This window comes from Melanotaenia boesemani, chromosome 10 (genome assembly GCF_017639745.1).
Source record: "Melanotaenia boesemani isolate fMelBoe1 chromosome 10, fMelBoe1.pri, whole genome shotgun sequence".
NCBI classification, from domain to species: domain Eukaryota; kingdom Metazoa; phylum Chordata; class Actinopteri; order Atheriniformes; family Melanotaeniidae; genus Melanotaenia; species Melanotaenia boesemani.
In genome coordinates, this window is record NC_055691.1 from 6,706,171 (window position 1) to 6,723,433 (window position 17,263).

The following is a 17,263-nucleotide window of genomic DNA, read 5'->3' on the forward strand; positions in this document are numbered from 1 at the left end:
CTGAACTCTGTCCAAACCACAGAGTCCTTATCTACTTTCAAGAGCAAGCTACAGCCTAAAGCCTGGTACACACAAAGTTTGTTTTTAATCTGATGAAATTTTTTTTTATCTGGTCGAGGCCTCGCACGCAAGGAGAAAAATCAGGCATTTAACAGTTTTGATCATACTGTGTGGTGTACTCCGATAATCTAACCACAGAACAATACACATAACGATGCTGTCCTGCACCTGACCTACAATCTAGTCCGCCGAGCCGGACATCTCGCGTGACCAAAGATGATCTAACAAAAACGTAGAAGAAGAACCATAGGAAAAACCAGCAAAAAAAATAAAGCATGGCAACAACCGGAAAACATAACAGCCAGCATGGAAGAGGATATATAGGACGAGGGAATGATGGTGGTCTTGCGACTATTTCGGGACAAAAACAGCCCGATAATCTTTATGTGTGTACCAGGAGCATTTCCACACTTAGCTTAACTCTTCTACCCGTCGGAAAAAGTTAAAAAGATTTGTCCAGAGATTTGGCACTGAATAAGCTGCATGCACTTACGCCCAAGATGTGTGATGAAATCGTGATCCCGTAATTTAACTATTGTTGGGAGGGGGAAGAAAAAAAACAAACAAAAAAAAAAACACTACACAACAGCAACTGTGTCCAACTGGACTCACTGCAGTCTGACTACCACTTAATTATGATGTCCCCTCCTGTTTGATTTCTTGCTTCTGTTGTTCTTACTCTCAGATGTAAGTCACTTTGAAGACAAGCATCTGCTAAATGACTGTAGCAGTAGTAGTATATTCATAGTGTTAAAAATAATTGTATTTTTGCATCAGATTGTGTCTGATATTTTGGTGCTCTGTCCTAACAATAACAGCAATTCACACCAATGTTCTGCAACATAATAAATTTACACCTACAGTATCTATATTTGCATTTTTATGGTTTAAAAATACACATGAATGTATATGTGTTTAATGCATAATAGAAAAGAGCTATTCTGCCATCAGAGAAACCTCTTTCCTATGAAATAATTAATACATTTGCTATACTCAGATGACCCACTCTTCTACCAGACTCTAAACTACCAGTGTTTGGAGTCAAATGCAAATGCAGTTGCACGTTGAACCTGATAGGTGCATATCAGGCCCTGCTTACACATTTTAAGATCTAAATGTTAAATATTACTCTTTATTCTATTTTGGATGTTTGAATTAGTAAAGCTTTTCTGTGGGCCTTTAAATTGCTGGGTATTTGTGTTGACTAACATGGGATTGTGAGGAACCAAAATGACACAGAAATCATTTGTGAATGATGTGAAACCCATATGTGATCCATTTTGAGACTAATTTCTTTACGTGAATCTGCCAGCTCTCAAATAGTTGAGAGACCACTGGAACCTGTCAGAGTTATAGAGTCCACTTCCTGCTTTGGCTCTAAAAGCCGAACCAACATCACTGTGGGTGAATGACTTCTATCTCAGAGATACTGAATATACTTTAAATTGATCTGTTTCACTTAATTTTTGATTAGATAATCAGATTTTGATACTGTACTCGGTTCTATGATGTCTGTAAATACTCTGCAGGCTATGGTAACCTTACATACTCTTCAGTCATTAATCAATTCTACCAAAACTAAAAACACATTTATGCAATGATGGCTACAGTAGAGGTAACATTTATGAGGTCTGATATGTCACCAGATAAACAACACTGTGATTAAATATAACTGCAATGGTAGCATTTTAAATAAGCTAGTTTAAGGTGCAGATTCTGCAGAACTGATTTCCAAAACAATTTCAGATCAGCTTCCTCGACTTTTCTCTACATCCAAACCGTTACAAGTGGAAGGGAAATAGCAGAACTACAGGCCACTCTCTTCGCTACTCTTACACCACATCATGGTGTTTATGTCTCTGTGCTGGGACTCTCCCCTGATGTCAGTATTTTCTGGAGGATCTTTTGGTAGAATGGGGAGAAGACCAGCTTGTTGAAGTTGACGAGGCGGCTGAAGCGAACAGTGAGCTCTTTTAGCTCCCTGCTGACTGGAGTAAGACCTCCTGGGAGAGGTGGAGGGGTCTTGTGTTGACTGGACTCCAGGGCAGCTAGAAGGTAGCTCTGAACCCGAGAGTCTGCAAAGAGAAGGGAGTCTTTTGTTACAGCCAAACAAATAAGGAACACTGAAGGAGGATATCAAGACAAGCAGGAATCACTGCTCTTACCCATTAGCTTACGGACTGTGTTGTCAGGCTGGGTGAGAGCTGAAATTTGCCCCTTCAAAGTGCTCCTTCGGTCAGCAGTGAATGGGGAGTAGCCATGCTGGCTTAAACAGTGACTCAGCTCCACACACAGTTTCTCACCAATGGTTGCTAAGGCCTCCTGTGCACTGAAAGATCTTACAAAAGACATGTTATGTTAAAAAAAAATTGTCCTAGCATAAAAATAAAAGTTATAGATGGAGGAAATAATAGTAGCAATATTTAAAGACATGAGAGACACACATAATGATCATTAAAGCAGAAAAATTAAAAAATAATTTATAGACAGTTTTGTTACTGTCTTAACACCTAATAAACACAGCCACGCTGCAGCATGGGAAAGAGCTGTATCATTGGATTTTATCTTTAACAGTGATGTCCTGCTGATTAAGAGTTAACTTGCAGTAAAATCGTCTGGAAGGAGAAGATGATGAAGGATTATTGAAGCAAAATTAAAAAAAAATAGTATGAAGTTTTCTTTATCATTTCCCATTTCAAAAACAAATTCAAAAGGTTGTGAGTAAAGTTGGAATAATAGTTCAAGAAGGAAGCTGAAATACTAAGAATAAACTGCCAACAATGTAATGTAAAAGCGAGTTTGTGAAGTGCTGCAACTACCGATACAAATGTTGATGGTAACACCATACGCCATCAGCTCCAGACCTTCAGGATCAAACAACTGGCTTAACTGTCTTACTGTATCTGGTAATACTACACATCCTCTCTCTGTTGCATATAGGAGTAAACATGGTTACCTTTAGAACTGTCCACTACAGCTGTTTCAGTTTGCAGGAAGGCTGCATTTTCCAAGTTACATTGGTTTCTCTGACAAGATGCATTTTTGACAATCTCTGTATATTACTAAAACATATTACTGAAACGTGATTATGTGTGAAAAGGGTTTTTTTTTAACTACATTTTCTGAATATTGCTGCTTCGTTTACATTAGGCATTTTGTTGATGTTTCATAGATTTATGTATAGATTTAACTTTCATCTTGAAATGTCAAATTCTTTCTTTTAACATTTCTACTTTTTTCTTTAAAACCGAAACAGATTTTATTCTTCAACTTTATTTTAATTTCAAAATATTATTTTAAAGCAGCACTATTGCACTTGAATTTCTGAACTCTGAATATTTGTACTTTGACGCACCATAACAAGGATAATTCAGCATCTATATTGCATCCTGTATCTTCTCTGAGATCTCTCTAGTCAGTAAAATCAGTTTGGTGTTGATTCTCTTGATGTTGATTAGTTGGTTTTAAATACTTACAGGTAGGATAATAAACCAAACAGAAAACTCTGTCATACTTTTGACTTAACAGTGAAGATGAATGTGTTCATTTTTTTATTTAACGTTTTATCTTTATGAACTCAAGGTTGACAACAGCACATTTTGCTAACCCAACAGGCGAAACAACAAGCTAATTTAGGCTCAAACACTGAATTGAGGAAAACTACAAAGTATGCCATTAAATTTGGATTTGTGGATGTCTGATTTTTGTATTAAATGTAGAGATCTCATCACCGAAATGTTAGAAACTTAGATGAAAAGAGACAGTATGTGTTGAAACCCCCAAAAAACGACCTTTTATTTGAAATAACCGTTTAAGTTTGACTCAGGATTCAGAATACAGTAAAAAAAAAAAAAAAAAAAAAGAAGGAACACGTACCCAAAAAAAGATTCCTGGTTTGATTCAAACAAGGAAAAACTGCCTTTCCAGAATAAACCACCATGAAATTCAAGCTAATCCCTTAGAAGTCAGTTTAGCACAACACAAATCAAAGCACACGTACTCAGCTGAATGAATGAGCACATTACTGTAACTTCCTAGAAAACATTTCAGCTTTGGTTCAGGTCACACTCTCGCTCTAATCCTGCTTTGATTATTCACACTGAGGATAATCAGAAGCTGAGAGATTGGACTGAAACAAATGAGTTAATAGCAAAGTTGGCTGCAGGAGTTTGATCAAATGAAAACCAGTTTATCTGCAAAAAAAATATCTTTACTTACAGTGTGTGCATATCTGCTAGCATGGCATTGACAGTGTTTTTAAGGGTCTCCATCAGTCCTGGCAGGCCTGAGATGGCCTCTCCAGCAGTGGTGTAGACGATGAGGAGCACAGAGGAAAGCAGGATTAATCGCTCGGCCTCCTGCTGCATCTCCTGGAAACGAATCTGATCCATTAACACTGTCTGGAGAAAGAGAGAGAGAGAGGAAAAACAGAGGGTTTTATTGAGCAGTATGAGACAAAGAATTAAATCTAAAGCAGCAGAAACCGAGAGGATTGAGAGTTTACCTCTGGGAAGGGGTCCGAAGCGTGATCCCACCTGAGCAGGCGAAGATATGCATGATTATGGACATTCAGGGGGACGAGCGTGGGGGAGTCTTGTGAGGCCGCGCTACAACCACCTGACTCAGCTTCTCTCAGGAATTTCACTGTTTCTTCAAGCCATTTTTCAGTGTAATCTAAGGCATCTAAAGAAAGAAAAGGGGCATTTTATTCTCTGTGTTACATAATAGAGTATATTTCAAGCTATATTTATAAAGCTGCTATGTTATTATTAAATTATTTGAACACTTATATATATATATATACACATATATTATACACACACACACACACACACACACATTACATGATTTAGTTAGCCTGATGTAGATTCTTACTAGTGCTGGGCATGTTAATGCTTTAGTCGCGTGGTAATGCAACGCTTAATTAATGCCGTTAATTTTTTAAATCTGTCTCCCTTCTCTGCTGCAGCGGTGCGTCTAATGTAATCAGGAGAGAGCGGGTTTATTAAAATGAAGAGACGTTTTCTGTCTGGAACTTAAAAAGAATTAGAACCAACAATTATCTTTGTCTGTCAAAACCCATGCAGATGGACAGAACATCGGGATTTTTGGACGGGAAACTGCTCCCAAAAGACAATGAGAAACTTAATATTATTTTTTTTTAATAAATGCGGTTTTAATTTTGGCAAGACAGCAAAGGTAAGACATCCTTTCTGACTTTTACAAGCATGAGGCATAAATCAGGTCTTCTTCTGCCTCTGGTTTGGTGAATCTTGGTCATAGTGAGATGAAACATCCAGCTGTGGAATCTGTGAGATGTGAGCTTTCAGTAGAGGAGTCGTTTGTTCGTGTTCATGGGGAGACATCACCTGTGTTTACATGTGTGTTCGGACTTTGTGTACCTGGTTTTTGAATCGTTTGTTTTCTTAACTGTGTTTGGTGGTGATAGAAATGGTAGCTGGTAGCTGAGACTCTGGACTTTCTGTGGATACCACACATGTTTATAGTTACATCTACAGTTACATCTACAGACCTGACGCTACATCTGGAAAAGAGTTGTTGACCCTTTCACTCCCAGTAGCGTATGCTGCAGGTGCAGAGGTGAAGCTAAACAGTCAAGCTAAAAATGAAAGTTTAGAGAATGTATAGGCAGAAATCTGGATAATGAAGCACTGAAGGTGCATGGATGGAAGTTATTGTGTATATTGTGAATATTTCTCTCTCCTCACCATCTAGAAGCTGTGAGATTCTAATCCTGCTTTCTGTCTGTTCACCTGATGCTGATATTCATCACATATTGTTCCTTCTGTGTTTAGAAGGAAGCAGCTTCACAGCTTTAAATTCATCCTGCTGACTTTTTACCTTTTAGTTAGTAAATCCTGAACATTTCATCCTTCTTTCTCATAAATATTTGATTTTATATATGAAGAAATATGTTAACTGTTGCTGTTTAAAGAGAAAACTGCTGTTAAACCTGTTTATGTGTTTAGTGCAGGGGTCTGCAACCTTTCCAATCCAAAGAGCCATTTTTCCCTCAGCCAGCTAAATAAAACTACTTTAGAGACGCAAATGTTACCAGACTTTTCAAAAATGAAACTTAATATATATTTTTAATGAAGAGCCACCATTGGATATTTTTTATTTTTTAAGAACCACATTTTTATTTCCAGTTTTAGGTTTTAAAATAAAGAAAAACATAAAACCTTTATTAAAGAAAAAGAGGATAAACAAACTTTATTCTAAGGGATGTAGATATTTGTGGAAAATTATGTAAAAGAAAAAAAAAATCCCTGGTTTCCAACCTGATGACAAGAAAGATAGATTTAAAAAAAATATTTCAGCCACGTATTTAGAGGCATTGTGGAAGGTCCAGAGAGATACTTGCGGCCCCAGAGTTGCAGGTTTGAGACCCCTGATGTCGTGTTTGTAAACTAAAATTTACTGCGTTTTCTTTATACAGCTGTAGGCCTTCTTTTAAAGGACAGAGACATTTTGCACATAACAATGTGATTAATCACAGCATGTCATGCGATTAATCACGATTAAAAATTTTAATTGTTGTCCACCACTAATTCTTAATATCATATGCATAGTATTGTGCAAAAGTCTTAAGCTATTCCTCTTTTCTTTTATATTTAGCTTCCAAGCAGCCAGACATCTTTTAATTAGTAAAATTAGTCATTTTTAAAAAAGTAGCCTTGAACAATAGTTTTCCAAGCGTTATGAAGTTTTTGGCTGCTTTTTTATTTTCAGTCCTATGCATTTATCTGACCATTTCCAGTGGATTATTTTTATTTTTTAAGCAACTTAACACTGATTTATGACTCAATCAAGCATAAAAAAGGCTCCTAACTCAAGGGATGAACCAGTGTTGTGTCTATACATTAAAAAAAAAATTTATCAAAAAAGAAACAGTTACTGTGTTATTAGCAGCACGGTTGTTCCCATCTCTTTAGCTCCATGTACAAAAAAAAAAAAAAAAAATCAAAGATAGTTTGACGGACTGAAAATAGGATTTTTATAGCAACAAAGTGATTCCCAAAGAGCTGGTAGCTGAAAATTTGGCATACCTTAGCATAGTGTGCCGTGTATTCTTAAAACATCTGAGGACTAATGGAGGACAAAAGAAGTGTCAGGACATTAAATCTATCTACAGAAGATGAAGAGGATGTCAAAGACCTGACACTGGATGTAAAAGACACATCTGGGCCTTCAATTGGTCCATCTGTTGGCTGAAGCCTCATCAGACATGGTCTCCAAGGAAAGGGAGAATCAGGAAGAAAAGGCTGAGGCAGGCTAAATGGCACACACACTGGACTGAAAATCAGTGGTAACAGGTCTGACGGAGGGATAAATCCTCCCCAGAGATCGGACGTCAATATTAGCATCATCTTGACAGTGATTGTAACAAAGAGCAGAAACATCCAAAGAAGAGCTCTGGAAAGTCCTTCAAGAAGTCTGGAGAACTACTCCTGAAGACTACTTGAAGAAACCACAAGACAAATAGTTTAAGAGGGCTCAGACTATGATGAAAAATAATTGGCTCAAACTAAATATTGACTATATTTAGTATATATATCGTGTTTGTTGTAGCTATTTTCTCTCTTTTTTTTTGGGGGGGGGGGGGGGTATCGGGGGGGATATAAATATAAATGGGTTAACTCAGAACTTTTTCACAGTAGTGTATGCTGATTATTACATTTTTAAATATATGTTTTATGCTATAATTTGTTGATGTACACAGCTTTCATCTTGAAAAAATCTCAATGACGCCACAGTGCAGACTAAAGGAAACTTGACTCCAGTTTAACTGATAACATGACTAAATACTGATTTACTGAATCTTCCATGACGCACAGCAACGGCTTGCTTCACTATTCATGTTCACTGGCTGTTCAGTCAGCACATGGAACACAATAGACAAAGCCTCTGTGCTAAGGGTTAAAGACTTTTTCTTTTTTTTTATTTTATTTATTTATTTATTTATTTTTTTAAATTGAATTTAATCTTTGGCTTCAAAAATATGAAGGAAAGGAGGAAAGGAGTGTTGCTGCACAACCCACCAGTCTAGCACCATTTCTGTGGTCCAGGACCTCCTAATTAGGCAGTGAACAAAATAAGAGACGTAAAGATAAGAAACCATAACAAAGATAACGCTGCTGGTTTGCGTCACATCAGAGGTGGAGCCCAGCAAGAAGAGAGATAGTGAGGCTGTCTGTTGTTAGAAAGACAATTGTTTGCTGATTTAACACATAATCTATGAAATATAAGAATATTTAGAGAACCCCCTAAAACTCCTGAGATGACTTGGGCCGAGCTCCTTTTAGTCCTCCAGACCAAATTTCAGAAGTCAAAGGTTAGTCTTTTGTCCTGTCTGTGTGTGCACATGCTGACTGTACACAAATGAACCAGAATATGTAATTTAACATCTTGTGCACAGGCAGTAGCATTTCATATGTAATTTAGTAAAGTATTGCTTCAAATTACTTCAATTATTTTTCATCTATTACCACTTTAACTGATCCATATTTTCTACACAACATTTTGTTTGTTCTTTTGGTTTTACATATTCACACTAATCAGATTCATTAATGTAGATGTTCTTATTATGTTTTACTTCAGAAGAGGAAAAGAAAAGTAGAAACAGGAAAGCACAAAATTTGCTTTACCCACTGCGATTTTTTTCTCCTTCATTTAACCTGATTAAAAAACAAAAAAAAAACAAACAAAAAAAAAAACTAAGATTAGAAATCTCTTTTTCAAGAGTCACCTGGCCAAGAAGACGCGATAACACAAAGCAAACAAAGAGGGGTCATAGTTCTATTTTTCAGCCCTGCATGTTAAAAATGCTAAGTTAATCAAACAAGCCTGTTTTTTATCTTGTTATCTGGATGGAGGCTAACTGGTCCCTGCAGACCCCAGGTCAGCATGGAAATGACTGCAGTATTACACCGAGGAAAGATTCCTTACTTGGTTGTTTCTCCAAAAACTCCTGGAACTTGTTCCTCTCATACTCAACCGACTGCTGCATGAGATGAGGCCTGATGCTGCTCAGGGCAAAGTTGGCCATGTCCACCTTCATCAGGTCCAGCACAGAAAATATGGCCCTAAATGCAAAGTGAGCACAAGAAGAAGAAGATGACGAAGATGAAGTAGAAAATATAAATGTTTTTTATGAATTTGCACTGTCACAGTTCAATTTTCCATTTGCTCTTACTGGGTCTGCTTTAATATCATCTTTTTGGTAATCAAATCTCATCATCTGACCATGAGGACTTCACTCTACAACAAGCTAACTTCTACACTAATGTAGGGGAATGAAATTACATGATCTAAAAATAAACTACAGCCTGGGACATGCAGAGCTATTAACAGTCCGATAGCATGTCTTACTTCAGCAGAGGCACAATTTCAGTGATATCCTTCAGCTTATTGATGTCTTCATCTCTGCAGGGGGCGCACAGAGAGCCCATCATCCCAACAATAAACAGGGACAGCCGGCCGATGTCGAGAGCTCCGTTTTCAGCCTGCTGCTGGATTAGAGGCAGATCTAGAACCTCCTCAATACGGGAGCGAAGGCGACCGTGACCCGGCAGCAGGAAAGACAGCAGCGACTGTATGAGAGAAGAGACGAGGAAATGTAAACACACACATTAGATAGAAGACCCTCCAGTGTACTGTCTATAATATGAACCTTAAATCTGTAGAGTTTGCTTACACATACGAATGTATCTGTATCTGTAATGCTAATAGTGAATGTGACTATGGTATAATGATTAAGAAAATTATTGTAATTTACTGCCGTTGGATTAGAAAAGCTTCCTCCCATTCCTTTTGAAGAGAGACATTTAGTTGTGTTGTTTTCTTTTGTTTTATTTCCCCTTTATTTTATATTTTTGCCTTATACAGTTAAGAAAGTTATCTCATTAAGTTTGTGTTAACAGGCATCAAAGCATCTAATTACAATGGATCTACTTACAGAAGCAAAAACAAGGCTTGTTGCTTATTTTCAAGAAATGTAAGTTTTAATAAGAAGATTTTATTAATGAACTTCACTGGATTTAACCATCTGCTTTGTTTAAACACACATTCTAAAATCCAAATAATGCCTGAAAAGACCCAGCCCAAAACTTCAAATGGTTGCTTCTGTCCACTAAAACCTTTACATCTCAGCTTCTGAAGAAATAATAAATGTGGAATTAAGCTCACGTGAGAGGATTAACGTTTGACTTTTACTGGAAATGACTGACTGTCTGCATGTTTACTGTAATGAAAAAAGGACAGTAAACATCAAAATGTTGTCCCATGTCCGATAAATGAAATGCACATACATGGCACACAGTTTTTTACAAGTTAATAGAAGAGAAGAGCTGATGGAGGAATGAATCCTCCCAAGAACCCAGACCTCAACATTACTGAAGCAGTGTGGGATCATTTGGACAGCCAACATCCAAAGATGAGCTTTTAGGAAGTCTTTAAAGAAGCCTGGAGAACTATTCCTGAGGACTCCGTAAAGAAATTACAATAATATCTAAGAGGTTTTCTTCTACCGTTGAAAGTCCACAGCATAGACTTGTGGGAGAGTGTTGCCTTCACTTGACTAATCAGCAATGAAAGCTGAATTTCCTGGTGATCTTTAGTGAAACTAAGAACATTAATGGAGCATCAGATAATCTTACCTCTTTAATCTCTGCCAGAAGTTTTATAGCGTGTCCGTATGATGGCGGATCCTCCTTCAGCTGAGCTTCCAAGCAATCCCAGAATGCCTTGTGCATTATCTCTTTCACCTTGCGCTCCAAACTGCATAGAGAAAAAAGACAGAATCTTAAATCTGCAGTAAAACAAAAAAATATTCAAAGAACTCAAAAGACAATTTCAGAATCAAATCACTTGCGTTTTTTATTTAAAAAAATGGACGACACATATTAATATACATATGAAATGTAAATATGCAAGATTATCACTGAAGCTGATTTCCATCTTTAGTCCCTCAGCATGCCAAGACAATAAAACAAAAATTATAACAGAAGAAAAATTAAGTGCGCAATGACAATAATAAGAAGAAAAATACTGTTGATCTCAGACCAGAAGGAATAACCCATCAATCACGATCTAAACCGAGATGTTAACGTGCAGAATACATACTTGTGTTACATATTACACTGCATCAGTGTGCCCACATACTGACGTACTGCATTTTTCCAGTTTTACTGAGTTTTAACGTACAGATCCTATGGTTCACATGGGCTCATAAATCAGATCAGGTCTGACATTCTCACCTTCCTTCAGGAAGCTCCGTGGGTTTAACCTGAAAGGCCTGGTTGACCATTATTTCATGAGCCAAAGCCATGTTAGTGACTCCTTTAGCAGTCTCCATTAACTCCTCCATAGAGACAAACTGAGGTGGACTGGCTGTGGGGGGGAAAAAAGGTTTTTAAATTCATAGTTATATGTAAAAAAAAATTACTTCCAAAAAGCTGAAAATCAAAAGAGTCTTCATGCAGAAACACAAACTGTTCATTGCTTGAAGTCATCCTGCAACCAGCATGTCCACAAAGCTCTTTGCTCAGCAAATCTGCCTTGAAACAATGTCTCTGTTCTTCTACCTCAAGTACAAACCAATTTATAGTTATGAGCATAAACGTGGAGTACAATGTTCCATCCAAATTCATAACATTATCATCTGTCACATGTAACGCTGCAAACAGGTTATATGGAGTTATCATATGACTGGAACATTTTAGTCAATCAGAACAGATTATGTTCATCTTTGTCACCTATGACGGCAGATAGAAAACAATATAAAAACTTTCAGATTATAATTTACTCCAATCTAAAACTAAAAAGGGTGAAATTGATGCAAAGATATTCCAGACCGCCAGTCTTGACTTTTTGAAAGGGACTGTGCTGAATATAACAAAATATGAGCATGTCGCACGGCAAGCATTCTTTTTGAAGACAGAACAAGGCAAAGGTGGAATAATTAATCTAGTTTTATGGGTTTTGATGTAATTAGCACAGTCAGAAAGCTCATATTATACTCATTTAAAGATTTATCATACAAGCTGGCTGGTGGTTCTCCTAGTCCCTCGTTCTAAGTCCACTTTCCTTTATAGTCAGTTTTAAATAATGGCCAGTGGTCACTATGGCCAGAATAAAATAAATTAACTTTAACAAATACCTGGATAAATAAATAAAATATAAAAATAAATAAATAAATAAGAATAAAAATTTTTATAAATCTATTTTGGGACCACACTAGAATAAGATTAAACAAGAATAATAATAATTAATAATAAATAAATTTAAAAAAATTCTTTATTCTTCTTGTACTGAACATTGCTGTACCAGCTTTTGTCTGAAAAACCCTGTTTTAGCTTCTGTTTATATAAGGTCACTTTGGGATGGTAAAGTGATCTCCGCTCTGCATCCTGCTCCCCCCTGTCTCGCCTCTCCTGCTGTGACGCAACAACAACAATAATTCAATCATGTCTGGACAAACTGAGAGCATGTTTTCAATTACTAACAACTCATTTTTATATCAGAAATCTGAAATAAAGTTGGATAAAAATGTAGTTTTAGTCACCTAAATCATTACAAAAACATAGCACAAGCGATGTGGCACTTCCTTACGGACTGGGGACAAGAGGTACAACTTTACCAGATGGCACAGCCACAAAATCTACATTTGACATCTGTTTGCTTTGTTTGAGGGGCAGCTTCTGTTTCAGAGGTTTTTCTAAACACAGATCTGATTACCATCTGACGACTTGTCTTCTAATTTATGTCCCTGTGAAAATAAAAAGTCTCTATTGAATAAATATCAAGAGCATGTTATGTTTCATGGAGTAGTCCGCCACAGGGTGTCCATTTAGTGTGTAACTTTGCAGACCATTTGTTCACAAAAGCACATATATATAGCACAAAGAGAAAAGGGAAACCCCCTCAGGGCATATCATGTCCTCTTTGAAATTCACCAATAGAAACAGTAACAGAAGCAGAAGCTCAGTTCAAATCAAAGACAGCCAAAAGTCAAACTTGATTTTGAACTCCTCAAACAGCAAAGAAATATCTCTTTATGTTTGAAAATCACAGTGTACAAAACAGCCTCACATTAATACTGCCTCCTTGCCTGTATTTGCTAATTTGCACAGGGTCTCATACCTAACATTTCACAGATTACTGGAATAATTCCCAAATAACTTATTATTATTGTTTTATTTCTTCATTATTTCCCATCATAAAGAGTTAAAACAGCTCTGCTTCTCACCTTGTGGAGTGCTCCCTCTATGAGGGCTCGGAGTATTTGCCCGAACCCTCTTTCTGACAGTCTCCTCGGAAGCATCCTGTGTACTTGCATCCTTCGACTCCTTGTCTGCTCCACCCTCGAATCTGTCTGTCTCCTTTGGCATCCTGGAGTCTGGAGCATGGGCAGGTAACAAAGATGGTTCAGAATGCAATCTGCTGCAATGCCTTAATCTGGTTTTCAAGATAGACATGTAGAGATGCTGCACCATGAAGATGTGGTTGTATAGTGTTATGTAGTAAAAACAGAGGAAGATATGAAGGTTTGTTGTGATGCTCAAATGATGACATCATCATGATGGAGAATGGGGGGGAAGTCAACGGGATGCTAAAGTGGCGAACACGACAGGAGTAAACAGAATGGTTACTGTGTCTGTTTTTAGTCTTATCTGCGGTACTAACCTTGTTGTCGGCAGCTCCGAGCAAAGAGATTGGTTAACTGTGGAGCAAACTTATCTAACGTTAGCGTTACAGCGTGACCGCGACTCTTTGTCAACAACAAAGCCGTGTGACACCGCTACTCCTTCATAACACACACGTGTGCAGTTTCCACCCCAGCAGGTTTATTTTCAACTTCTTTGCTGCCGGACACCGTCTTTGATAGAAGGAGGGCTTTGTTTCATCCTCGGAAACTCGAGCTTTCAGGTCACAGCCCTGTTCGCCTGATGGGTTACCGCTAACCAACAAGCTCTTCCGGTATTGGGCGGGATCTACTTGACGTCACAGTCGAGCCTATTCCCGCACGAACGTAGTTCATAAACAATTAATTGTTCATTTATGGTAAGAAAATTGTTAACTAATGTTCTAATGTTGGATTTGTTGACTACAAAATTAGGAATGTTCTCCAGTGATTATTAAAAAATGGGCCCTGGAATATTTTCTCTTTTTCAAACCACCTTTATTTATATTAACAAAGACTGGCTACAGAAAAAAAAGACATATAAAAGGTGTTGCTGCTACAGTTTACAGACTGAGCATAAAAATAAAAAAAAATTAAAGTAGAAAAAGAGAGCTCAGGAAACATTCAAAGTGTAAACAATGGGGCAGAGAATCAATGATAAAAAATTAAGAAAGAGAACATAATACAACAAGTTCAAATTCAAGTTCAAGTTGATTTATATAGCACATTTTCTGCAACAGCAGTTACCCAAAGTGCTGAACAACAGAACAAAAAACACTCCACAGTTAAAATAAATACTACACAATAAAACAATAAAAACCAATGAAAATAAAAACAGAAATAAAAATTGATAAAAAGATCAAATCTATAAAATAATAAAAACAACAAAACTAGAATTAAAAACTAGAATAAAGTTAAATAATAAAACACGCGAATGTCAAGCTCAGTTTTGTTCAAATGCCAGTGCAAAGAAGTAGGTTTTGAGTAAAGACTTAAAACCAGCGACAGACTGAGCAGCTCTAATGTGAAGGGGAAGCTGTTCCACAGCTTAGGAGCGGCAACAGAGAAGGCTCTGTCGCCCCTGGATTTAAATCTGGCAGTTGGGACTTTCAGTAGGAGCTGTGAAGAGGACCTCAACGTCCTTGCTGGAGCATGCTGGTGTAGCAACTCTGACAAGTACAAAACAATTAATAAAATCTTGTACTGGGTCCTAAACATAACAGGAAACCAATGCAAGGAGGCGAGAACAGTAGTGATGTGATCACGCTGTCTTGTCCCTGTAAGCAACCGAGCAGCAGCGTTTTGGGCAACCTGCAGTCGATGTAGAGATGACTGGTCAATGCCGTAATATAGAGAGTTGCAGTAATCTATACGGGACATAATGAGCAGGTGAATAACTTTTTCTAAGTCATACTTGGGCAGGTAGGGCTTTAACTTGCTGAGCATCCTCAGATGGAAAAACACGCTTTTGACTACAGAGTTAACCTGCTGGTGAAAGTTAAAGGAGTTATCAATAATCACACCCAGATTTTTGGCATGGGTTCGACAAAAGGAGGTCAGCGGACCGAGAACACTAACTGCACCATTTAGAAGCTCTGAATTTCCAAAAACAACAATATCAGTTTTTTCCTTATTTAAGTGGAGGAAATTTAAATCCATCCATGCTTTTAGATCATACAAGCAGCTGAGAAGGTTAGTCAGAGAATCCCCCTGTGGTTTTAAGGGGATGTAGATCTGAACATCATCAGCAAAGCAATGGTAGGCAATATTGTGCTTCTGAAAAATAGACCCCAATTGCAGCATATACACGGAAAAAAGCAGTGGACCCAAAATGGACCCCTGTGGGACCCCATAACTGAGAGGGGCAGCAGCTGAGTCAAACCCCTCTAGGTGAACACAAAACGACCGGTCCGACAAGTAAGACCAGAACCAGCGCAGGGCAGTTCCTCTAATACCGACACACTGCTCTAAGCGGGTCAGGAGGATTTGGTGGTCCACTGTGTCAAAGGCTGCAGTCAGGTCTAAGAGAATCAAAACCGCAGGACTTCCAGAGTCAGTAACTAAAAACAGGTCATTAAAAACTCTTAAAAGACGAAACAACAAGACGAAAAAAATTGATTGAATTGTATTGGCTTGACTTTGTTTTATACGTAAAGTGCCCTGAGATATCTTTGTTGTGAATTATTGCTATACAAATAAAGCTGAACTGAGCTGAATACAAAAAGAAGGTAGAGCTAGTGCATATGTAATTGTGAATGTTCAAGGCTTAACTTGTTTCACCAAACTTCTCAGCTTTCTTGAAATGTAATAACTCATTCATAAAAATGACAATCAATGGCTTTGTGTTAGAAAGAAAATCTACATTTGTGGATAAAATACTTAACTAATAAAACCAGACAGTTATACAAGAGTTCCTTTTTATGTCTCCCATAGAAAGCCCACATTTAGTTAAACTCTAAACTGGTAAAATGACTATTATTCTCTGAATTCAAAATATGAAAAGAATACCAAACTGTTTAATATAAACACATTCAAAGAACAGGTGTATCAGTGTTTCCATCTCTGTCTCACAGAATGAAGATTTATTCCTCTTTATGTTGAAGCTTTGTCTCAAGAATTCATTACATGGATAAATATCATTCATACATTTGAAATGTGTTTCTTTAACTTTTGGTAAAGCTGGGTGAGAAAGGTACCGGGTTCCTAAATTCCTATATTATCAGGTAAATACTTAAATAATTCCTTTATAGGGGCAAGGGAAAGAGTTCTGAAGTGAGAGCACCCTTTAAAAACCAGATGGAACATTTTTTATCTTTAAAATTAAAACCATTAATAACAATCAAAGGCAAGACAGGGACTAGCATCTCATAATAAAACGTCCCTTTCACAAAATTTGTTAAAGCTTGAGGTTCAGCATTATAGAAAATAATTTTCTGGTAGATTCTACATTAATTTTGTTGAATGCCTCAAATTCCAGCAAATCCCCCTACTCATCCATCAAATGCAAGATTACCTTTCTCTTCCCAATAACAATTACATAGATTTCTTTTTATACAAAAAACACATCTGTTATTCCAAATTTTCCCAGATAAATTAAAATATTGTTTGGTTGATTCATTTGAGTTATAAATAGCAACAGAGAAAGCAGGGTATAATATTATTGATAGAGCTTCTATTTGTGTGATTAAGTTTATAAGTTTATAAAATGGATAAATCCTGCTACAACCAAGAGTTAAGCAGAGATTTAACCTTCTTTATTCTTTCCATAGTATTAAGGTTTGCTGTATTTTCAGATTTTTAGAAATATTCACCCCTAGGTATTTGAAAGTAAATGTAGGAATTTTCCCTAATTTGATAATCTTATAAGTGGCTGGATAGCTGAGATGGCAGGACACCCAACTCCCATGCGGGAGACTTAAGTTTGAATCTCACAGGGGATGAATATTATTACCTTCCAGATGCCAAAGGAAATTAAATTATGGATTTTCTCCACTGATT

General features: G+C 37.1%; 1 protein-coding gene across 1 annotated transcript; it reads right to left on the bottom strand.

Annotated features, from left to right (window-relative positions):
* Nucleotides 1-684: 684 nt before the first annotated feature.
* Nucleotides 685-14,054, bottom strand: tcp11l1 (t-complex 11, testis-specific-like 1). Its single transcript, XM_041998162.1, has 10 exons — nucleotides 13,768-14,054; nucleotides 13,331-13,480; nucleotides 11,340-11,472; nucleotides 10,740-10,860; nucleotides 9,454-9,674; nucleotides 9,031-9,167; nucleotides 4,565-4,743; nucleotides 4,279-4,460; nucleotides 2,226-2,398; nucleotides 685-2,135 (listed from the first exon to the last, which is right to left on the bottom strand). The coding sequence occupies exons 2-10, from the start codon at nucleotides 13,470-13,472 to the stop codon at nucleotides 1,912-1,914; spliced, it is 1,512 nt and encodes a 503-aa protein (XP_041854096.1). The 5' UTR covers nucleotides 13,473-13,480; nucleotides 13,768-14,054; the 3' UTR covers nucleotides 685-1,911.
* Between the last annotated feature and the right edge of the window lie 3,209 nt (nucleotides 14,055-17,263).